Raw genomic sequence first — 25949 nt, forward strand, 5'->3', positions numbered from 1 at the left:
TTCACACAAAACATGGAGCCAAAATTGGTGCATTAACTGGACTTGCATTCATTTGTTATAGGTCACTTCATATATACAGTAGCTGTAAACAAGCCATCTCAAAAATGGGGATATATTGGGAGGGGGGTATGTTTATGTGCCTATTTGAATGTGTGTGTGTGAATGTGTGTGTGTGTGTGTGTGTGTGCTCGCTCGGGACCCACCTGGATGTTGCAGTAGAGAATGAGCATTGACAAAAGGAGGAACAGCCGTGACATCCCTTATTGCTGCTGTTGCTGCCGGGATGGAATACTGCAGGACGGGGAAGGGTTTTCACCTCATAAGGGGGGGTTTATCTACACTCGCCACACTGCCTGGATGACACAGAGACAAACAATCCATCAAAGCTCATTGCAAACACTCAATATTACCTCATCTCAACTTGGCTGTGCAGAGCAAGAGGACCAAAACAGTAAAAGGCTGGGTCATATCTGTCTCATTACAATTACACCAAGATTTGAAGGCATACAAAAGTAACATTAAGAGAATATGTCAGTGTAACTTATCCTGAACAGGCTCAGTTAATATGGGGGGAATCCATTGTGAATCTGACCAGTACATTTCCATCCTGGACATTCATTTACACAAAGCATAGCCACGGTTAGCAAGGTGTACAGCTGTACGATGCAGCTGAGATAGACTACCCAGAATTAGACTGTTCAAAACATTGAGACCAGCATGAGACCAGTGACATAGCTGTGGCTCAGCAGAGCTACACTCGCTCAATGACTCACAGTTGGCTACTGTCCACCTTTATCTTAAAGCCTCCCAGTGTTTGATTTACGTGTTTCACTTACCTGTGTATCAATTGACGCAAACTCCCTTGATTTGGTTGAAGCCGGAGAACGGAACGAAATCTGAAACGTTTCTGCAAAAAACACCTTGACCATGGAAACATTTTTGGCTAAAACGTTTCAAATTCCATTCTGTTCCAGTCTCGTGGCAAGAAGAACGGATGGACTGGTGCTGCTGTGTTACAAATTTCTATTGTTTACTGGATGTTGTTTACTGATTGCTTAAGAGATAAGAGCACAATCTGTTGTGACAGATGTACACGATCCTGTCCAAGTCATGTCTTTTTAATACCAATCCTGATCTGAGTATTTAAATGCTAAGTGCCAATACAGATGAATTATTTGCAAATGTTTTCCTTAATAATACAGCTCCAGAGTGCACCATAACGTAAAATGCAGGGGGTGCAAAGCAAGCAGTCACTTCTCACTACCTTATGAAGGATATTTGTGACTAGATACCATTGACATTGACAACTAGCTTCATCAGAAACTGTTATAAAAAATTCATAGGTAACTTGGATCATTTACAAGCATTAAAGGCTTCTACATTGGTGGATCATCATCATGTCAAGGACAAAACTAAACTTCTTACAAAGTTTCAGAGTTGGAAACACGAAGAACCAGCCTGGAAAGTCATCAAGACCAGGGCAAGGGAATTGAAAAAGAAGCTCTTTAGTGCAAGAGACCAAATACCTTTTTGCTATGGAAGCAAAGTACAACCCTCTTTCCAAAAAAGTTGCTGTCCATCTATCCATCCATCGTCAACCGCTTATCCTGTGCACAGGCTAGCAGGAGGGGCTGGAGCCAATCCCAGTTGACATCAGGTGAAGGGCGGGGTACACCATGGACAGGTCGCAAGGCCACACATAGACAAACAACCAGTCACGCTCACACCTAAGGAAAATTTAGGGTCACCAATCAACCTAGGCCGCATGTCTTTGGACGGTGGGAGGAAGCCGGAACTCCACACAGAAAGCCCGGGGTTTGAACCCGCAACCTTCTTGCTGTGAGGCCACATCCACCAGACCACAGTGCCGCCCCAAAATACTGAAACCCCATATCTAATTGAAAATAGCAAAAAGACTTATCAACCCAAGTTGTTTCCTTCTTTTCTCCTAGACACAAATGAGCTGCTTTTAATACCAAAGTGAGACCAAAGGCCTTTTCTCCCACTTCTCAAATTCATCTCAGGAGACACAACCATATCAAATCTCATTTATGTCTGACTCTGATCAAAACAAGAGATCTCTAACTGATCTTAAATAAGTCTAATTTAAGTCTCCTGAACATTGGACCATGAGATCAGAGAAAGAGTTCAAACAAAACTCAGCTATGACTCCTGGGATCTCATGATTCTTCTCAAATATGTCTCAGTTTTCTCATATTGGCTTCAGGAGCAGAAAACTCACCTCTGTCTTACTCTGATCAACTGATGAGATCTCTACATTATCTTAAATAAGTGTAATTTCAATCTCCAGAATGTGGATCAGAGAAAAAGCTCCAAGATATTTCTCAGTGTTGTCTTAGTGACCTCACTTAGGGGTTATTTTACTCAAGTACTTTACTTACATCAAATGTTGAGGTTGAGTATTTTCTTTTTAAGGGGGTTTGTACTTTCACTCCCCTTAATTTCAAATCTTTATTGTATTTATTGTACAAGTCACTTTCAAATGTCATGTTTTCCAATTGGTTAAGGTAGACCGAATCCACACAAGAACTGAGATACAACATGTATCTGTCATACAGAATAAGCACTTTTACTTTTGATACTTAAGTACATTCACTATGGAATACTTTTATACCTTTTACTTGTGTAGAATTTTGAGAAATTTAATTGTGGATATAGTTTTTCTCCTCTTTTAAGTAAAGGAAAATTGTACTCTATTTAAAGACAATCAGTCTTTTGTTGCTAATTTTAGCTGGGTGGCACAGCGGCAGTGTTGTTGCCCTTTGAACAGTAGGAGCGGTGTTCAAATCCAGCCCAGAGCAAGCCTCTAGCATGGTTCTCCAAGCATAGTCAGTAATGTAATACAAACAGCTTCTCAGCTCCCAACTGCTTTTTAGGAATAATAAGCAAGACATTAATGAACTCAAAAAGATACAATGATGAGATCTCATCTGTCCATTTATCCTATTGTATTCTCAATTCAGTATCCATTTGTCTTACCCAAGTCTCAAAACATCAATCTCTCTTCATCTTGTCCTTTTCTCCTAAGGGGTTTTAGGAGCAAAGATTCAGATTGGAGTGATCTCAAAAAGATATACTATTGAGATCTTAGTGTTATCTCAAGAGTTAAAGAAAAGACTTCTGAGCAAAAGATTTTTCCTCTGGGAAGTGTTGAAACTGAGAAATGTTATTGTTAAGGAAAAGTACATGCCTATTTCAAATTTGATGCCAGCAACACTTTTTTGAAAAGTTGGGATAGGGTCATGTTTAACACTCTGTTACATCACCTCGTCTTTTAACAACACTCGGTAAGCATCTTTGAACTGAGGAGACCAACTGCTGTAACGTGGAAAGTGGAATGTTTTCCATTCTTGCCTGATCTAGAATTTCACCTGCTCAACAGTTTGGGGTCTCCTTGCCGTATTTTATATTTCATAATGTGCCAAACATTTTCAATGGGTGAGAAGTCAGGATTGCAGGCAGGCCAGTTTGGCACCCGGACTCTTTTACTATGGAGCCATGCTGTTGTAATACGGGCAGAATAAGGTTTGGCGTTGTCCTGCTGAAATAAGCAAGGTTGTCCCTAAAAAAGACAATTTCTACTTTGCACATGATGCTCAAACATCTGTATATATCGTTCAGCATTAATGGTGCCTTTATAGATATGCAGGTTACTCATGCCATGTGCACTAATGAACCCTTATACCATCACGGATGCAGCCTTTTACACTGGGCACTGATAACAAATTGGATGGTCCTCTCCTCGTTACGCAAGGTCCATGATTTCATATTTGGAATTGAAAGACCACAATCCTCAGTTTTCCACTTTGCCTCAGACCATCTTAAATGAGCTTGGGCCCACAGAAGGCAGCAGCATATCTGGATCTGGTTTATACAGTTTCCTCTTTGCATGGTAGAGTTCCAGCTTGCATTTGTGGATGCAGCAACAAACAGTGTTCACAGACAATGGTTTTTGGAAGTGTTCCACAGCCCATGCAGTGATGTCCACTACAGAACCCTGTCTGGTTTTGATACAGTCCCGAAGCCCACGGCCATCCAATAGCCTATTGGTTTTCGGCCTTGTCCTTTGAGAACAGAGATTTCTTCTGTTTCTCTGAATCTTAGTTATGATGTACTGTAGACAGTGAAATCTCCAGATACTTTGCGATTTTACATTGAGCAATATTTGCCTGCACAGTCTTTTACAGAGCAGTGAACCTCTTCCCATCTTCCCAGCCTCTCTGGAATGTTCTTTTTACACCGAATCAAATTAAGAACCTGATGCCAGTAAACTTGTTAATTGTGAGAAGTTCCACCAAGTCTATGCTTGTAGCATTTCACAACTTTTCCAGTCTTTTGTTGTCATTGTCCAACATTTTTGAAAGGTGTTGCTGGCATCAAATTCAAAATGGGCTTAAACCTTTCTAAAAATAATACAATTTTCAAGCTTCAACATTAATAAGTTGTTTTTGTGTTATGTTCAATTAAATATGGGGTATCAATGTTTTGCACATAATCACATTTTGTTTGTATTTACATTTTATACAGCCTGCCAATATCCATTATGCAGGAACACCTTCAACACTGAGTACCAAACCCTTGTGCACAGGAGGGAGAGGGCAGAGAAGACAGCAGACTGTATTGACAGCCTGCAGAAGATAGCAGCACATCAGGATTGCTTCTGGGCGGTAAAGGATTACGTTCTGAGGAATGTGATTGATCACAAAGAGGTTGCAGCAGCCCTCATCCTCCATTCTCTTGTTATAAAGGCATTCATCATTCTCATCACTGCCCAACTCCTCGTCTTCGCCACTGTCCAGTGCTGCGGAGGTCTCACTGCCCAGCATTCACAGAGACAAAGCTGCCCTCCGTTGAGACAGTGCTACTCTGCATCACATAGACGTAGCAGCTCAGCAATCCAGAGACTCCAGAGATCCAGAGTTTGCTGCTATCTAGCTCTTCAAAGCCTCTATTTGCTGGATCTTCAGAGTCTGAGTAAGCCAGCTTTCCAGTGAGATTGCTTTCCAGCCTACCAAAGATTCAGCTATCCAGCATTCAAGAGACAGCTGATCGGTACTCCCGAAACTCTGTCTACTAGAACCCTTAAGACTATGCTGGATAGCAACAAACCCCTGTCTCTGCTGTACGGCAGGGAACTTTGGTTTCCCCTGAGCTGCACTTACTTCTGGACCCTCCTGAAATGAAATAACCTTTTTTCTAGTTCTACTATTGACTTTGGCACCTGTGCAACAGCAGGTCATGGAGTCGGTGCTACAGCATTCCCCAGTCCAAAGCAGCAGCAACCCCCTGACCCTCAGGAGCAACTGACATGTCTAGTCATTAGTGAGTTGCATTTGTTTTTTGTTTCTGTGGGAGAATTTTCTGTTTGGAACCCCAAATTGCTACCGGTGGCTGTGCCATCAGTGTGTGAATGTGAATGAATATAATTTCCATTCTGATGTGCAGTTGGCACATTGGCCTCTGCCATCAATTTATGAATGTGTGTGAATGGGTGAATGTGAAGTAGTGTAATGCACTTTGAGTGGTCGCAAAGACTAGAAAAGGTGTTGTAAAAATACAGAAAATTTACCATTACCATAGGCTGTTTTTTAAAATTTTTTAATTTTGTGTTTTGTTTAAATAAGTATCAAGAGAACAGATTCCAGGCATGTTAATTTCTTACACTTGCCGTATCCTTGACAATACTTGATGATCAGATTTCTCACTTTTTCAGATTTTTTGGTTGATTTTGGTCTAAATTTGAGTCAAGATGTGTTTGAATCCTAACAATAACCATTTAACTCATTTCCTTGGGCCAAACTTGTATGGAAAAATACATACAAAATAAAATACTGTTTGTTCAAAAGTTATGCTATTTTCTGTTTTTCTGGTTCAGATTGACAATAGGTATAATAAATAGTTAAAAATAAACCCCATAGGACATTATTTCAGCCTGTTACTTGGCAGAATCTTAACATAGACACTTCAAGGATTAAGAAAAAAACAGTGGCGAAAAAAAGCCACCCTATGCACGTGGACCTATGTTTCCATCTAAACTAAGAGTCTGGGTTGATTAGCCACCAGTAGTCACAATCTAAAGGTCTGCCCTATATATATCACAAAGCTCTACTGGAAGTCAGACTTCAGATAATATCCAAACTAAAGAGCCATACTTTCCAAAACGCCTGTTCAGTGTAATAACAACAGTATGCAGTTAGCATTAGCTGTAGTACAGGCTGAACAAATTCCCAGAATGCCTGAGGGATCAGAGCTACTCTTGTCTGGTCTGACATCGGGTCATCTGGTCAGGGCTGGTCCAGCTGATATCACAGCACTGATTCTTGTGCCCTTAACACCATTAGACATGTTACCCGGATATTACACTTTTGTACTGGGTTTTGCAGCAACACAGAATCTGTAGTATCTCTTGTATGAGATGTCTCTATTTGGTGTTGGCTTTAATTAAAAAAGCAGAATCTGTTGTGGTTCATTAGGATGTTGAAATCACATCTTCATGTAAAACTGATGCTCTACACTTATGGCACGAACAAAACAACAGCCAAGATACGTCAGTCACACCAGACTGGGCATTAAGCTCTACTATACCGAACTTCTTTTGTGTAAGTGTGACAAATACATGTAAATTCTTACCAGAGAAAGTGATCAGGCATCATTCTGCGAGTGCATAATGTTCAAGCATTGTCCAGGTACAGTAAAGAGGCTGACATGAATGCGTGTGAGCACATGGTCTTGCTCACGGCATGAGTGTGACACCAGTATGTGACGGTTGTACAAGAGTTTTCCTCCTTATTTCTCTCTCTCTCTCTTACTCTCCCTTCCCACAAACACATATAGAGACTTATTTCCTAACACACCAGCCAGCCTGCACCACTTTCTGCAACTTAGCACCAAGTAGGAGCAATGATTAACCCAACTCAGTATTTGGCCCCTGACCCCATTTTTTTGTCCCAACACGTAACATTGGCCATTACATATTTGTGAAGTTGTCACGTGAATTTGAGAATAACATGGGCAGAGTGCCTAATGGAAGATATAAAAATGTTGATTACTGCATCATTCAGCATCAACAAAAACTCAGAACCCTATACATTTCTTTTTAGATGAAAACAATATTCTCTTGTGAGTAATAGTGATTAACCTTTGAAGCCAAATTGAAGACCCCTCTCCAGTTACCATATTCCGTGACCTTAAAACCTTCTTCTCCAACCCTCCTTCACACTTTGACCAATTTTCCTAAATCTTATTTCACAGATGTGGCAGTTTTCTGCTGTGATTCATATTGCATCTGCATATTTTTAAATTTAACATCACCAAATGCCCCAAAGCTGAACACAAAATAAGGTTTCCCCTTAAATGAGCAATCTCTGCTTGTTATGCCCACTGCTCAAAACAAAATACAGCAAAGCCAGAACACGAGAGGATTTTTAAAGACACACCCTGAAGACATTCGTTCGTAAGTCTCTCGTGCTTCAGTTATGCAGATTTGTCACGTACAATATGCCTGCTTGGGTGCCTTTGATGCAGGATGATGGGAATAGCATCGGCCATCTGGTAGGAGCTGGAGTAGAACTAATGGGCTTGAAGGTGTGAGGCTAATTAGGCTTGTGTATTCTGCTATTTTGATATCCTGCTGGAGCTACAGCCCGCTGTGGATCCAGACCAATCAAGGTACTATGGAACATGTGTTGTTTAGCCCCACTAGCTCTCTGTTACAGGAAATAACCTGGTGCTTTTATCGCTATTGTTGCACATCTGATTTAAGCGTTGGAACGACAGTTGAGAGTCACACAGGCAGAGCCAGAGGGATCTCATGAGTTGTTTGGGCATGTTGTTTGGGCCTTTTAGTGTTTTTTTTTATCCTAAAACGGGTTACCAAGCCAACATGTTTCACCCCTGCATGGGGATGTGTTCAATATGTGAAAACTAATGTAATTCTCATTTTTTCAGATTAACGCAATAATGGGGATGTTTTGCCTTGGACTTATTTAGTCATGCTTGTCCCAATACTAAAACACATGAAATTTTAAAAGACACACTAAAGGGTCATTACTCCCTTTGATTATAAGGACAGACAGCAATTTGTTTGAATAATGCCTGGTCATCTATCTGTATTAATGTAAAAAATACAATGACAATCACAAATGAATGACGCAAATTCCCTGATTGTCCCAAAAACATTAAAACTGCTCTGCGTTCAAGTGCATGTTGGATGGCTCAATACAATGGCCACGAACAATTACTGTGGTTTGTTTGAGAGTACTTACGTTTTATTTGATTACACTGTCTAACAAATAAAATTACAAAAGTGGAGTGTGTGTGCATGAATGCAGGCAAAGGGGAGCTGCAAGCATTAAAAACAAACCTCTTGGAAAACACAATGACTGTCCGGTTCAGAAAACAATTAATCATGCAGCTTTCCAAATGCAGAACCCTCCTGCATCACTCATCTTATAGAACTTTTGTTGCCATTGGTGAGGCCTATATGCATTTATCAATATGGAAGTAACATCCACCTATCTAGACATCAGTCGCATAGATGATCATTAAAGTAAAAATGCACCACAATTGTAAAGCTACGCTTCGTGTGTTCTTCCCACTTCCCATATTTTGACTAAAAAACTACGGCAGTCCACGCCGGGCTCATACCTTAGGGGTGCAGATGTCACATTGAGCATGACAGTGCTGGATAAGAGCCATACTATCTGATAATGCGGTGAAGAGTTCAGAGGAGACGAAGCATCATGTTGCAACATGCTCTGCGACTTGGCTGCTGGAAGATGGGACATCGCTTATCTAGGCATTACACTCTGGATGACTAACCTGATTTTTGGTGCGATAGCACAATTATCTGTTACTGTGCAAATGCTCCATCAACTTCAGCTATTTAAATTTTATGTCTGACTCTAAAACTGTGGGGATGTGTGTTTTCTGTGCAGTAGCTGAATAATAGATATGTTCTGTGAAGGAAACTCTGTGTTTTGTTGTCTCACTCCCTCTTTTTTCTGTGATGTTGCACATGTCATGGTTTTGGGTTTTGGTTCTCTTATTTCCTGTTTTATTTTGTAAGTATCCTTCATTATGAGTATTGTGTTACCTTACTTCCTGCCTTTGTGTGTTTTCCGACCTGTCTGATTGTTTGCCCTGCCCTAATTAGTTTCACCTGTCTCTTGTTATCATCCCTTCACTTGTGTATTTAGTGTGTGTGTTCATCTTCGTCAAGCGTCCCAGCTTTGTATCAATGTTTCATTGTGCTTTTGTATTCCCCCTGACTTCTGGACTTCTTGGATTTTGTTTATTGCCTGCTCCCTTTTTGGATTTGTTTGACTTTTGGACTGCCTGCCTGCTTTGGACCTTTGCCTGTCTTCACCTTACTGTCAGCTTGTTCACCTTTGGTTTTATTATTAATAATAATAATGAACTGAACCTGCTTTGCCTCCTGAGTCTGCACCTTATTCCACTCCCCTGTGTATTTCTGTTCCTTGAACTAAACGTGATACTGCAACCATTAACATCTCAATCGATTACCTTTCGTTCAATTCACTTAAGCTGTTATCTGATACTAGTACCTGTCTACCTGTACTTCACTGAGTGATTCTCAACATTCCTCAGAAATTACTTGGAAAATCCCAGAGAATATGCCTATAATTTTATATGGAGCCTGATTTTTGATCCAATTTCATTTAGATTTTATATCAACGTATTGTAGAGGCTCAGGCAGCCATTCTTTACAGATATGCAAGGTACATGTCTAACATGTCCTGCTACAAAAAAAGCAGACCAATGACTCTTGATTTGCAGTTACAGCACCACACAAAAATGTTACAAAAAGAGAAAACCACCTGCTTTCTCCCAGGGAGCTTTTTGTAGCTGAAAGTCCTTCAGCCGTGAAGATTACAATTACACAAAGAGGAATCTTTCCCACAGCTGCTCATTGAACACAGACTAACAACAAAAGCCCATTTTTCTCTGGAGTGTGTTTCTGTGTCAATGTGTGTCTTAAACATGCATGAACACTGACAGCAGCCGCCTTCTGCATCATCCAAACTAGAAAGGCAAAAACACTACTTTTGTCAACGGAGTCTGGTGGCTTTGACACAATCAATATAGCCACTGTTTCTGGTTAAACACAAACAACTTTACTCTTCAAAAAAATGTTTATCTTATCCTTTCCATAATGTTGTCAGAAGTTTATAATACAATCTGAGCCTGTCAGTGGCAACTTTAGTGGACGTATTTTGTTGGTATGCAATTGCCCTTAAGGATTACTTTGCAGCCCTCTTTCCCTGCTGCTGACTGCAGCATGCTCGCTCACTGGACCAGTTTCAAAAAATGATGTCCCAATTAGTCACATAGATACAACAACATGGGAACATAGGGATGAAAAATACCGATCTTGGCCTTAAGGCTTGATCTTTGCCATTTCCTTTATCTCTAAGAAATGCAGGAAGAGGGTCATCCCTCATCCCATCACAAACTGTCTGGCCGACAGCACAAGTCAGTGGTTGCATCAGGGAAATCTGTGGTTCTTTTGTCATTAAACTCAAAACATTACTGGTAGTCCTTTCTTTGAGATTGTGTTTTCTTTCTGCAGTTGGTTTCTCGAAGTGTAACTGATGAATGCAGAGAGACAGACAGTCAGTCAGCCTAGCCAAGGCCAAGTGGAATTTGTTTTCTGTACAGTATGTTATACTATGCAGCACAAATATAAATGGACAGCAGCAGGCAATCGACATATCATCACAGAAACCGTATACACAGTAGGTGCATGGTATGGCAGCTTAATCGGATGTGAGTGGGGGCCTGGAGGGAGGAGTTCAGAGTCCTGATAGCTAAGCAAAGGGGAAAAGTTCATAATATATGTGATTGGATGCTGCTGCTGCTCTTTGATTCTGAGAACCTGCTGCCAAGACCTGAAATTTACAATTGATGTTTTAGATTGCTGAAAAGCATTTTGTGTTCATACTGCATTATAACTGTGTTGTAGCAGTAAAGAATGCACAACACAACAAAATTAACGCAAAAATTCTTCACCAATAGCTGACAGAGCTAAAATATTTTTGAGTAGATTTAACTTTTTCTGAAAAAAAAAAAAAAAATAAATAGACATTAAAAGACAAAGACAAAATTTTAAATTGGTACCCCTACTCTTAACGTTTGCTTCCTCACCACCTGTTACATAAAAGCCACTGCATGAAGAATCCACATATCTCAGTGGTGATTTTGAACACACAGACTTCTTGAAACAACATATGAAGAAACATAGCTATGTCTTTTTCACCAAGTCTACATAATCCAGGTTGTGCCTGTGAGGGACAGGAAAACTTGTTGTATATATATATATATAGGTTTATACCATATATATAGGTTTTTGCTCATCTTCTGTCTCTAGTATATATCTTTCTTAGTTAATTCATTGTCCAGAAAATAGTAGTTCATTGTCTAATGTATCCAACATCTATAAGATAGAATTTGAACAAATACAGTCAATCACTAAATGTTTACACTAACACAGTAAAAGTATTTGATTATTCATCATGTCTCCTCTCCCCAGTTTCCAGAGATGAGATATTTTTTAACTGCAAGGAGGAAAACAGCCTCTAGAGACTATGTAAAAGGAAATTAATTGGCCCATGTCACACTATTTTCATTATGGACATGACAGGAACCATGGTGTGTAAGAGATATGGAGACAGTGTTAGGCCTAAAAAACACATAAAAGACAGTGGTTTAAATTTCAGCAGCACTGTAATGTGGCTGACCTCTGAACTGCTCAAAATGTTTGTCACTGACCCTGTTACAATGCAGGGAGAGCAGAATGCGACCCGTCTGTGTCCCGCTGTCACAGTTCCAGTGACCCAGAAGCTGGATGCTCAAAGCCTCTATTCACGTGTTTTGGTAAACATTCACATTTCCTATTCAGAGGTCAATATTTGATGAACGTGGGTGGGAAACAATCACAAACAGTTGTATAACGTTTGAGATGTACCTGTATTGTTTGAGCGTGTGGGGCTTTTCTGTGTTGTACATGGGCATGTGTGTGGGAAGTGTTTGGCACTGGCTGGATGCTGTTTCATACACTCTTTCATGATGTGTGTTGGACCTGTGAACTGCGCCTGCTGTGAAGCAACAACAACCCTACAGGGAGCCTTTGATTATCAGTTACCATGTTCACCATCCCGCACTGTTTCTGCAACAACTGATTGTCTAGTTGAGTCATCCAGTTTAAAGATTTATATGTTGTATCCATCACTGCAAAGGATTAGGCCATGTTGGGTTTTTTAAAAAGTCAGTAAGAAATTAAATAAAAGAAGTAAGAAATTAAGCTAGACTGATAAATTGAGCAGGTCAATATATTGGCTGACATTAGCTAATTGCAGCTATACAGTATAAGTGTATATGTCAGCCAATAAGTTCTAAAAAATTGCAGTACTGAAATGTGGTCATGTGAGGTCATTTAGATAATGTCCAACATTGACCACTGAAAAGTACATTGTTCAACTGTAAAATATCCCATGTAGTATGTATCTTGGTCACAGTTCTTTAAAAAAAAAACAAATGTAATGGAGATTGTTTGTTTATATTATGTGTACTATTTCTATCAGTATCAGTTGGGCTAAGGTAAGAAACAATGGATGGCACTGACGGAAATAAGGTGGCTGTTTATTTTTTATTTACATGAATAAATAATCAAAATATAAAGTCACAGAAACATTAAATACAAACAATGACTTCATACTCTTTTGTCATTTCTGTTGGCTGTGTAATACATTTTTCTGCCCACTGTGTATTTTGGCAACTGCATCTGATTTCACCTACAAGGCTGTGGAGGTAAAGCCTACTGCTGTTGAATTTTGGTGTCAAATATTATAGCGTTTATCTTGTTTCAAAATGACATCCTTCCATGCTGTCTTTGTGGATTTAACACACAATTTCTGATCATACAGAAAAGCTTTCCAAAACCTAAAACGGATGACATGCCGGACACCTTGACATCTCCCATAGTCAAACTGTCCCTGATGTTTGCGGGTAATTAACTAACTAATAATAACTGACCTATTATGTACAATATGTTGCGCATCTATTATATCACTGAACTGTGTTGTACATTGAGTAAAAGAACAAGAATAAGAAGGAAATGTGCTCTTCTCTCCTAATTTAACATCACCTGCCCTCAGCTGCTTCTTGGAGTAGACGTATATTCACAAAGTGATTCCTAAACCCCAACACAAAGGCATCAGTTTCCTCCTGGGACAGCCTATGTTGTGGTGCAACCAGGACGGAGCTCTTCATCACAAACTTGTTAAGATTTCCATTACACAAAGCACACTGCTGTTTGTGTGTGTGATTATATTGATCATGAGCCAGGCCAGGCCAATCACACCTCCTGATAACACAAGCCAAGAGTTTCAAACTGCCTCTAGCCAATTACCACAAAATGAACAAGATGAATTGCCTGAGATTAAAAGAGGATTTTGAAACAACAGTATAATTACAGACCACCACTGTTGCCAGTTTCAGCAAAGAGCAGGACCACCATCCTGTAGATCTGTGTGCTTCGCAGGAATACACCCATACAAGCTTTAAACTAAGAGCAGACCTTGGCTTTGCCTGTGTATTTGCTGATATTCACTGAGAGATGCAGTGATTGCAGAGCTTGAGAAAATATCTATATAATTTGTATTGCTTGTAGCTGCGTATTGCATTCACTGTTTCTGTGGTAACCCACTTGCTCCAGCTACAGATTAAAAATTATGTCCCTCCCAATGCATGAAAATGGATAGACAAAAACACTGCATTGATTAGATGGTAAGTTTACATAATTAACTGATATCTCAGCATAGTGGGAATCAAAGTACTCAGTTCAGGACAATTTTGAATGTTTTGGCAACTTGCATCACGTAAAGCGAGAAGCGAAAAACATTGCATCTGTGTGTATAAGCTAAGAACCTTAGTGCATATAGATCGACGCAGGCGCTGGTTAAATGTAACATACATTTATTTAAGCACTGTACTTGAGAACAATTTTGAGGTACTTGACTAGACTTAAGTACTTCCTATGTTATGCAACTTTACGCCTCTATTTACATCACACTCATATCCTCACATCTGATAAGCTGGAATACTATTACTACATTTCAGAGGGATTCACTCTGCATGATGAATATTTTTACTTTAGATACTTACTGTAAATTTTGCTTTTACTATTTTGAATGCAGGAATGTTTTGCTATTTTTACTAAAGTAAAGCATCTGGATACTTCTTCCACCACTGCAACTGGGTAAATAATCACCAGCCATTACTGGCCTCGGTGCAATAAAGCTGAACCCCCTCCTGAGCATCAAATTGAGGGACGGAAGCTGCTAAATTAAGTCATAAGGGCATCAAATGCAACCCCATGGCCGAATATTTATAATGCACAAAAATAGTAAAGCATATAAAGTTGCTTTCTCTTTAAAGGCTGCTTTAAAATCCGGGCTGCCTTTCTCTTTAAACATGACAGTCAGGGGATTTCTTATGATGCTCTGGCAATGTACAACTTCACTTAGTCCTAACAAGGGCTAGAGTTCTGGGAAAGAAGTCAATGTTTGACAAACAATCACTGTTATTAGAACAAGACCACATGATAAACCTGCCAAATTAAGTCCAACGGGGGTTAGAGCTGTTAAAATAAACAAATACAGGGCTTAAAGAAAGACCCCAAAATAAATTACTTTCACTTTATCTGGACACAGAGACAGTTTTTTCTCCCAGAAAAAAAGGCTGTACTAGCAAAATCACACCAAGAAGACTTGGCAGAGTCACAAAGCAGATCTGAAAACTTCAAAGAGCCATGATCAACACTTTTAGGAAACACAAGGACACAGGCCAGCAGACTGGCATTAATTCTTTCTTACACTAAAGAGACAGCTCTTGATAGATGCTGTACTGTCTGATTTAATGATAGGGTTGTAATTAAAACGCTATAAATAGAAATTAGGACATTTCAAATGAGGCTCCACAACAAAACGAACAAGAGAGGAGACAGATGTAGCGAGATAGAAGATAAAGAGATAGATAGATAGACACTTCCTTTCACTGTAGCCATTTACAATGATATTTCCAAAACAGAAACCGTGTGTGATGTGTTGGACCATTATATGTTTAATATATATGTTTAGCAGATGAACTCACACATCCCACTCCAACTCTGTCCATTGTAATGTTTAATGTTCATGGGGTAACTCTAAATAGACCTGCTGAATTATGAAAGGGCTTAGGTGATTCCTACGCCATGTCTCCTCTACCTTGTATCCACATGTCTCTATTGTACACTGAGCTCTTCTGGATGCTGGCAGGCAGTGTTTATGTGCAGTAATCCCCTGATCTCCCCTACAGTGCTCTGTCACTCCGCCATCAGCCTGGAAGTCATCAAGCACTTGGAGGAAAGGAATGTTTGTCATATACAGTGGCAAAACTGCACAGCATAGTGGACCCCAAACATAGATACACTGAATCTCTTAAACCTTATTTAGCAAGGCAGTTTAGTGCCCCCTCCTCCAAAACAAATGTCAGAAAAATGACATCATATACAAGGGAAAAGCTGCAAGGGAAAAGTCTGATAGTCTGATCCAGTTTGCCCTCTGTGCCAGAACTTTATCGCTATCCAAAAACAGTTTTAAAAAAAAAGATCGCACTGGATGACAAATTCCTTTCATCAACACAACCTGTAACTTTATTCTAAAACCACTCAACAGCTGCATTTTCACTCTCATGTCCTGACAGGAATAAACAACTTTGACTATGTTCATTCTCAGCTTTGAAATAACATGTGTCTGATATGTTTTTTCCAGAAAATAAATAATTTATGAGATGCACGAATACATCAATAATAATGATCCAATAGCAATAATATGCAACATTATGACTATTTTATGTGTGTAACACTAGAAGTCTATGACAAAGAGGCATGACATAACCTATTATGTATCAGGCTTTGGCCAAACACAGATTACTTAACAAGTGAAACCTACTGTTGTTTCGTGCTGTTTGTTGATAATAACAGAAAGATAAAACAACAGCAGCTTTATCTTTAAATTTCCAGGAGAAGAAGGTTGTGAATTATTACTTTGCTCACAATGATTTTCCCAGCTGGTTGCTTTCTAACCTTCAGGTTACTACAGTGATTCAGTGAGAGATGTAATGTGGGTGTGTGTGTGTGCGTGTGTGTGTGTGTGCGTCTAGCAGGTCCTAGCACTAAAATAAGTGGAGAGGTTGAGGTTTCTCCGAGCTGACAGTAATGTTATCCCAAAAAAAGTGATTCCCATTAAGCCCTGAAAAAAATAACTCCTTAATGTATATTAATGCTGTCCAAAATATTGAACACATTCTAGCTCAGTAGGTGTTGATAAATTAATTCCCTACTATGCCATAAATTGGTCATAAGCAGACATCCAGGAGGTTTTAAGTTGTAAATCTTAATGCATCATTTGTTAGTATAATGAAGAGAATTTCCCACTGTGAAACATAAAGTAACTTGAGGGCATTTGTTTCTGTTCACTTGGTTCCCACAGTCTCTCCATTTCTTTATCGCTCTCATTCCTCATTTGTGTTATCTCACTCCATTACCCCCTCTTAGCATTGGTATCATCCTTAATCTAAATGAACTCAATTCCTTACTACCACTTGGCAGAGAAAGCAAAGCAACTTATCTGCCACTCCATCTTAGACACACATTACGCTCTGCCACTCTCTCACTCACCTCTCAAACACACCCACACAAACACACATACAGCAGAATGATACACTTACAGTAGGTGCCAAAAGCTATCATTATGTAAACTTTGCCTCGAGCGCTCTCTAAGACTTACAGAGCACTTGTGTTCACCAGAGGTGTCTCATTTGTGGCTTTTCATGCGTGGCCATGTTGTTGTGTTGTTGTTGACTCCAGCTGCTTGTTAGCAACAAGAAAACAAAAGGTGCCTAGGTGTATTTCATTTAATGTAGACATCTGCTCTGCACAAAAGCTAATGCTTTTGTTCTGCTGTGCTGCAGACATACCTAAATAGTCATCTCATTTATCAAGTGTCATTTATTATGTATTGTCACATTAAGAGCTATGGGTTCACTTGTTGCAACTAACCCTACATATGAATGAATTAACCATGCAATAGACCTGGGTCACAGGAACAGATGTTATCTACAAACACATATCAGTTTCTCCCAGCCTGAGATACATTACAAAGCTAAAGAGCTAAAGAGCGCTGATGCCGTCAAATGCTTCTGGCCTAGTTTGTTTTCAGACATTTAAGTCGGCAGGCATGGCCTACAGCGTTATCTTTTCCCATGTCTGTACATGGAGATGTAGTTTATAGACTGTAAAATAATAACATATCCTGCCTGTCATCACTGAGGAGGACTGACAAGCACTGTGCAGCATCAAAGTCTTCAGTAATTTATGAGAAATTGTGCTGCTCGGCAAACAAGATATTAGCGTGTCATGCAAAAGCGAGCAGCAGAGTGAGCGAGGGGAGGGAAGCTGTTGATGGGATATCAGTCAAGAATGTTAAGAAGAAAACCAAATAGTTTGGTGATCCTTATTGTTAATTACTTTAAATACTAGATCTCCCCAGTTTTCCATAAGCATTTTCTGACCTATGCTTGGGTGGAAGGGGAGCAAAGCAAGCTTTCAAAGCATGAGGGACATAAAATCCAGTTTAAACTGATCTCCTTTTTAAAAAATCTGGGATTTTTTAGATCAAAGCTGGTAAAAAAAAGAAAATGATGAGCCTTGTGTGTAGTATAACAATATGTATGCTATGACAACATGTGTAACACTATACAGTGTACTTTAATACAGTTGTGTCACACACAGCTAATGTTATCTGCAAAGTGTAGCCTAATTGGGCAGTAAAACAGATGAGCACACAAATATGTATGCACACACAGTCAAACACATACAGTATTCTTGTCTATTCTTATGAGGACTTTTCACTGAGTACATGCGTTCTCATATTTACATATACTTTTTCTTACTTTACATCTAAATGTAGGTCATCCTAACTCTAAAATAACTTCTTGTATAATTGAAGACTGACCAGCCACGTAGCAAATGTTTTAACGCTGAACGTGTAAGCCTTAAGCAATATGACACTACAGTATTACCGCTGTAGACGGATTTATCTTCTCTAAAGCTTCTCTGGAGGAATGTTACACCCAGTAGCGATGATAACCAAACACACTAAGAAAGGACATGCAAGGAGACATCGGATTATAATTGAGGGGGATTCCTCTTGCCCATATGTTTGTAGGTAAGATCTGTTGTGTCTTGAGTTTTCGACACTCTCAGTAGTTCAACACAGGTCTGTTGAGTGCATGAATAATACTCCATAGAACGTAAAAGCTGTGTGCTAGTATGTAATAAATATTTGATGTGTTTAGTATATGACAACGCAGCTCTGTGAAGGGCGGGCAGCATAGTTAACGGCAGCTCTTTAAAGGAGGGGAGGAAGTGCGGTTTGACAGGAGAGGGGTGCAGAAGAGAGGTGGAAGCGCAGAAAGAAGAAGCCAGGGAGTCAGTCAGCTAAAGACTTGTAAAGGGGAGTTGTGAAAGAAAAATAAATGCCCTGATATTGCTTAGTTCTGCAAGCTTAGTGGGGATTATCTCTGTCTTGTGTATAAATCCTCACCAGGAGTGTTCAGACTCAATACAGAACACATTTTAGAGGAAACCCATTCATCCAAAAAACTGCGGAGTTGGCGTGCCTGGTTATAAAACACTGCTTCATTTGTCAGTATAATATGAAGGTAAAATAATTAAATAGCATGTACAATATGTGACAGTGTACTTTTTGTAGGCTACATATATTTTTATTGCATATGGGCCAGGTAAAAAATCTACATCTCAAACTTCTATCTCAAGCTATTCTTATTAATCTTATTAAGTTATTTTTTGTCATAGCTCTAGGGATATAAAAGCAGAGTATGGATTTATGGCACAACTTCACCTAATTCCAAGGCGCATGATGAAGGGAAACCGTCTAAAAGAGGTCAAAACTCCAGCAACACATGCTGGAATTTTGACCCCCAACATTTCAATTTGTCCAATGCTTTGGTTTCTGACTAAATACCTGCAAAACTAATGACATTTCCATGAACCTCAACTGTACATTGTTTGTTTAGCAAATTCTAGCATGCTAACACGCTTAACTGGAAGCAATTCGCTCAAGCCAACATTCGCACACACACCACGTCTGATTGACCAGCTGTGTGGAGCTCAGTCAGCAGCGCGGGTTTGAACATCTCTCTCTAGCTCTATTTTTCATTCTTTGCAAAACATTTCTTTCACTTCGAATGCAACTCTATGAATGCCTTGCAGGAGAAACTGTCTGAAAGTGTGTGGGGATATTGTTCATTGATCTCACTATGACAGCCAGCTTTTCACGCCACCTTGCCCTTAGTCGTGTTTTCGAACAGGAACTGAAGGAGCATTAACATCCACTGAGTGCTGAATACACTGATAGATAACTTAAAAATATACTGATTATGATCAGTAAAAAAAATTCAATTTGAAGAGCGAGAGAGTTTTATCATACACATATGTGCAGAACTGATTCTTGGCAAAACAGTATTTTTAATGTGGTCACACAAACATTAGGTTACAAAAGGTTGATTAAGTCACTAAAACCAACACCAAACCATGTGGGTGTTTCTTGTGACAGGGAGTGTGTGTGTGTGTGTGTGCGTGCGTGTGTGTGTGTGTGTGTTACATGTGGATGGAGGTCAATGTCCCCCACTGTGTACACATCATGTGGAGGCCCACGTCCAGCCCCTCGGGTCAAAAACACACTGACATCAGCAGTCTCTTCGGTGACGCAGGAGGACATGTTGTTTTTCAACTCCCACTGAAGAAAGGCTTCATTCATTGAAAGGTACTCTGCAAGTTATTAGTCTGAAACTGTCTGCATTTCAAATCCCTTAATTTATGTCCAGCCCTCATTGCATAGTGTTACAGCACCAACAGCAGTGTTGACACCTGTGCTTAGGTTCACCATTCCCCAGGAATCTCCGTCTCCTGTCTCACTCTGCACCACCAGCCTGTAACCTTCCCTCACTACAACTCACCTTGCCTGCCCGGCTCTTCTTCGTTTCTCTTTGTTTATAAAAACCTTGTGTTTTACTGAGACTATCCTACGAGTTTTGCTTTTGGGTCCAAAGATCTCTGACATCATAAAAACTGTCACTATGATCCTAGGATATAGGAATAGGAATCATTATTTGTTTTTGATCTTTCAAATGTATTTTCAGTGTGGCAGATTTTTTAAATTCCATTAGTACTAAAAACACTTTTTAGCACAGTTTAGAGATTGCTTTGTTTCTTACTCAGAAGGTACATAATCAGCAACTCTTTTGATTTTTCTCTTCACTTTCGATTACTGGAAGCAATTTCTGAGCTGTGTTTATAGCATTTAGAGCAAAAAACTGTAATTTCTCCCTTTCAATTCCTTCAGAAGGAAACACAATAATACGTAGACATGGGGGGACATAAAACTTAAAATGTGTAGGAAATCAGTCTACTCCTTATGAGTACTTTTCATTCGAACGCACTACAACCTGAAAACAATGTGCTTTATCTACCATTTTAGATGTATTCATTGCTTCTGTTTGCTTTTACCTTTGTTTATATATTTCTTATTCATGTGAAGCCTTTGCCGCATCACACTCATTGCAAACCATTTAAATGTTAAAGCACTAACATTAAGCAGCACTGCAGAAGTGTTGACACCTGCGCTTAGGTTCACTACTCCCCTGGAATCTCCATCTCCTGCCTCACTCTGCACCACTAGTCTGAAACTTTCCCTTACAACTCACCCTGCCTGCCCAGCTTTTCCTCATCTGCCATCACCAGATAATTCTCTTTGTTTTCAAGTTAACTGTGTTTTACTGAGACTAACCTGTAAGAGTTGGGTGCAAAGATCTCTGACATCCCAACAATTGTGACTATGATCCCAGCAGTGGGAATGGTCTGTGTGCTGCAATAGCTCATCACGCATGAATTGCACTCACTCTACAGGGAAAATATATCATTATTATATTATATATCTAAATTCACATAAATTACTCCTACAATAATGCACAGCTCCCCCAAAGCTGGAGGCAAAGTAAGCCAAGACTCCCTCTGTGGTTTCATCATTTTTAAGGGAATACTGGCACATTTTCTGGTTGAGGTTAGCCAAATTATCTCAAGCTCTGCTGGATGCAAAACATATAACAAATACTCTAAAGTCATGGTCCAAATCATGAGTTATGTTTTTTTGGTTATTTGGCTTTATAGATTTCTTAGGGTGTTGAAAATGGAACAAGAAATGTTTGTTTAATAAGTGACCTTGTTTCACTTAAACCGTTGTATACCCTGCTGGTTATCTGCGATGTGATTCGGTCAGCAATGGCACAATTAGGGCTCATTATTTGTATTTGATGATGTTTGATAATGCATTCATGTGATGGTTTGAGAAACATTATTATTATACTTTTTCAAGGATTAGAAATTGTGGGACAGAAGCACCTGATGTTTTAGTCAGACCCTTCATATAATTTCACTTAAAAAAAACAACTGAAAAATCACAAATAGAGTTCACTCTAAGATCAGCAGTGGACCAGAAAAGTTGTCATGTGGATGGTGTGCAACCCAAGCCCATTGACAAAGGCATGGTTGAGACAGTTTCCAGTTGTTGAGATAACGCGAGTGTTGTTTGTGCTCTGTACTGTGATAATAGACCGGGTTGGGGAGCAAAAGGAGCTACACTTGACCCTCGACCCACACACGTTACGAGGGAGGAGGCAATATTTTTAGAGCCTGTGGATCTGAACAAACAGAAAATGGCTCAATAGTGTTACCTTCTCCAGGGTATACAAAGCAGTTCAGAGAAAAGCAAAATGTTGTGGTGTTCTTTGATCTTTTCAAATCCTTTTCCACGACTCTGCTGTTATTGATCCTCCTGCGATGAATCTTTTTGTTCCAGTCTTCCACCTGACATGGAAATGTCTCTTTGTGCACTGAAGAGGAATTTACTTCCCACAGGACACGCAGGTCAACTCCCCCACTGAGCATGAACGCAACTACCTTTTCAGATTATCAAATCTGATCTGCAACTACACCAGTAGTGACCCCTAAACAGCCATTTGCGCATGGCCCCTGCTCATTCAAGCCTGAAGCGTGTAGGCTGGTCATTAGTGAGTAATCATATAAGCCACATTGAGGCTGATTGTCTGATTCATCTTAGAGCAAGACAAGTGATGTGTTTCCATCATCACAACCCACTGGCTTCTCTCAGGCTAACATGACTTATCTGAGTCCTCAGAGATAATTCCAGTCATGACCTCCTGAATATGAGGCTACATATCTCAGTCCATCTACAAAACATAAGCTCTGATTGAATTTAATGGGCCAGTTGGTACTTACCAGATACCCTAAGAAGCTGGTTTAAGTATTAACATATGAGAGGGAGCTCTACATATTTTTTATTATTTATTATTTAATTATCTGTATAACTGAAATATCAAAGATGGTTGGCTCTCCACTCTCACTCCCATACCTTGTTCGTTTTATATAATCAAGGGTTTTGGCAGTTTAATATGTGGGACTTCAAAATACGAATTTTTATTTAGACAAAACTATGACTTGAAATAATCTAAGAATTTGCTTTTTTATTTTCAGCAACCCAGCTGGCTAGTTTGAGGTCACCCATGAGAAAGCCTATGTCTTGTTTAATCCAAACTAGCTCTGTGTGTTCTGCTATTCTCAAAATGGAGCTGTGTATTACATTGTCATACTGAAATCAGTATGAGGGCTTGAGTATTTGATTTTGACTGACAATGTCGGTACTGTAATTTGATAGGTCTAATGTTTGTGTAGAAGGGCACTAAAAATTGTATATAAAATCACTACAGCTCAAGCAGCCACTGGTGATGTGCGATACCACTTAATTCCTATACCAAGTAATACCCAGGTTGGTATTTCCAATACCAATCCCAATACTTTTTACATATTTTATTTCTAGTTTAATGTGTCGGGGAGCCGTTTTGATGCGTCATTGAGTAGTTCACACATAATGACTGGTGACCGCTGATCGACCACTGATTTAGAGATCACTGACACGGCAAATCGGGCTTAAAATCGTGTAGTGTGAACTAGGCTTTAGCTGTCCCAGTATAAAAATTCTCTGTATGAATTCTCCATGATTCTCCAAATCCATGGTTCGATTCAGACCTTGATTTTTGAGCCATGGCTAATTAACTAGCCTAACTTGCAGACATTATCACTCGATCATGACTGGACCAAAATAGTCACTTGATACACTCAATTATAAGACAATAAAATAGGTGTACACAATATATATATATGAAAAAATATAGCCCAGGCCTAAAGTTTGCCCTAACTTTAAATACAGTGCTTTGTGAAATAATAAATTCCGACTAGAAAGAGAAATATACCCTGATAACACAGCGGAAGCGAAACACAAGACCGTGGACGTTTGTTTGTAACGGTTCTGAAACCGAGACCACAAAACAAACGTCCACGGTCACGTGTTTCGCACGCAGCCCTATTAATAGGATATTATTATTGTGTACAGTTCCCTCCCACCTCTGAAAGCCACGTTGTAAATAAAATTTATTTCATAATAATGAAAATTCTGCTGCAGAAATACATTCACTATAACAGCTACAGTGTGATGAATAAATAGAATTTCCCTATAAATAAAAAAAATATTTACAGCAAGCAGGTAAAATAACAAATAAATGAATCTTTCTACATCACTATGTTCAAGCTCCAACAGTCAAACAGCTGCCTTTGAACCTCATACACACTACCACACTATAATCCTAAAACTATTCTTTGTGGGACTTTGAACTGATTGAGCAAAGACATGAGGTATATGATTTAAGTGTTTTGGTGTCTGGCTGGTAGCAAAAGAGAATGTGGTGAATTTTCATGCTGTGAGCCTCAAATTGCAGAGGTCTTACAAACCAAAAATGTAACGATGCATTGGATTTCTCCAGAGAACGACAACTTTGGTTTATTTACAATATTAAAATAGGTTTCCCTAGTTTAGTGTGTGTGAAAGTGGAAAAATGAATCACACAGTGTTATCTGACTGTGGCAAGAGCCACTAAAACACAAATAGATAAAAAATAAAACAATTTAAAAAACACTTTTCAGCTCCTTTTCATTCACAACAGCTGAAGTTCGAGTGTTGATTCCTCTTGACCGCAGCTGCAGACACAATCCAGCCTGTCCAACGTGAGGGGACATACAACTATGGCACGTCAGATTGATTAATTTTGTCGTTTTCCCACTGCAGAGCATTCAACATTAAACACTGTTTGGATTTGTTCACAGGGGCAGGAAGGTAAGCTGTTGGCAGCCGCCCAAACCACAGTAAGTGATGGAATGTGCTGCACTTCATATCTGATTCTGGTCCTGGTACTCAGCGGAGAACACAAAGGAAAGACAACAGACGCTACCCAGTGACCAGAGAGCGACAACAGGACACCACTCAGAAAACAATCTGCTCTGCAATGTGGCCTTTATGGAGAAAACCAAAGACATAGTGACAGGCACCCATGACTGGAACAACAAACAAAACGAAGAAACGCTAACATGTTTAGCCTCATTTGGGATGTATCTCAACCAAAACTTCTAAAGCCATTGGGAACATTGGGAAAGTGTAAGGTAACCACTGTGTGCGTCCTCCACTTTCACAAGCGGTTTTCTGTGTAGTGAATCTGTTTATTACTAAATGAAAAACACATAAGAGGATGTTCGAAAAGGTTTCATTGAACGAACGGACAGTAGCTGTTCTACTGGCACACTGTTATATGTACTTGATAAGATTTAATAAAGTCTTAACCTATCTGTTTCACCTAGCACGTGCCTGGAATTTGGACCGCAAAATCACCAATCAAATTGTGCGATTGTGGAGTCGATCTCTATTCAATAAGCAGTGAATGTTTCCTGTCATTACACGCCACACCACCACAGGCCATCATCCAGTAGAGGATCTCCTAATTATCGCTCTCTTTAGTTCTGCCTCTTTTATTTGCTCGCTCCCTCAGCCTGTCCCTTTGACTCTGCCATTTAGACTGTTTCTGTCTCCAAGTCGCAGGTCTGTCTTTCTGTCTTTCACTCTCAGCTCTATTCTCTGCACCACAGACAGTAGTAGAAGGGAACACAGCAAGAAATAAGCAAAGGCATAATGCTTTTCTGTCTTCTCATCTATCATCTCTCTCCCACTCGCCTTCTCTACACTCTCATCTTGTTAGATGGTTCATACACTGGAAATCACAAGAAGCAGAGATATGTGCTACCCTCTCTTCCTCTCTCAAGCGTCAAGCCTTTCTTTCATTCACCTCTCTTTCACCTCAATCATGCAGCATGTCAATTATATACTGCACTACACTATCGTGGACCGACCAAATGCATTTTCCTGCGTCAGATTACAATGATTCTGCCCTCTTTTCAGTTTTAAATACTTGACAAAAACGAAAACACAAATCACAAATGTGAAAATGAACTGTACAACAGAAAACCATTTGATCTCTGTTATGTGTCCTCCCCATCTCTGATTTATCCCCCACCCAGGCCCTTTACTGTATTTCTCCAGCAGCCACAGTTACAACAGACAAAAAGCTGAATGTTTATAGACATGATAACTCTTGTCTTGGCAGCCTGAGTATCCAGCACTTGACTTGGTAAGTTACAGATCAAAGACATACAGGACTAGCAAATGTTTGTGAACAGGGAAAGCCCTAAAGTGCTTTGCAGATAGGGCTGTGATATATGTCTGCTTGATGTGGACGCATAGCAATAGACATCTCCATCTCCTTATTTTTATATGACAATTATTGTGTGTGTGTGTGTGTGTGGGGGGGGGGGGGGGGCTTTTTTTTCC

General features: G+C 39.7%; 1 protein-coding gene across 1 annotated transcript in view; it reads right to left on the minus strand.

Annotated features, from left to right (window-relative positions):
• Positions 1 to 25949, minus strand: part of gcgra (glucagon receptor a) — a 36055-nt gene that overhangs the window by 7870 nt on the left and 2236 nt on the right. The window contains exon 2 of the mRNA XM_046040049.1: positions 204 to 353. Within this exon, the coding sequence (XP_045896005.1) occupies positions 204 to 257 (54 nt within the window). The 5' untranslated portion in view covers positions 258 to 353. The remainder of the gene's footprint in view (positions 1 to 203; positions 354 to 25949) is intronic.

The sequence above is a fragment of the Micropterus dolomieu genome, linkage group LG02, assembly GCF_021292245.1.
Source record: "Micropterus dolomieu isolate WLL.071019.BEF.003 ecotype Adirondacks linkage group LG02, ASM2129224v1, whole genome shotgun sequence".
In the NCBI taxonomy this organism is placed as follows: Eukaryota; Metazoa; Chordata; class Actinopteri; order Centrarchiformes; family Centrarchidae; genus Micropterus; species Micropterus dolomieu.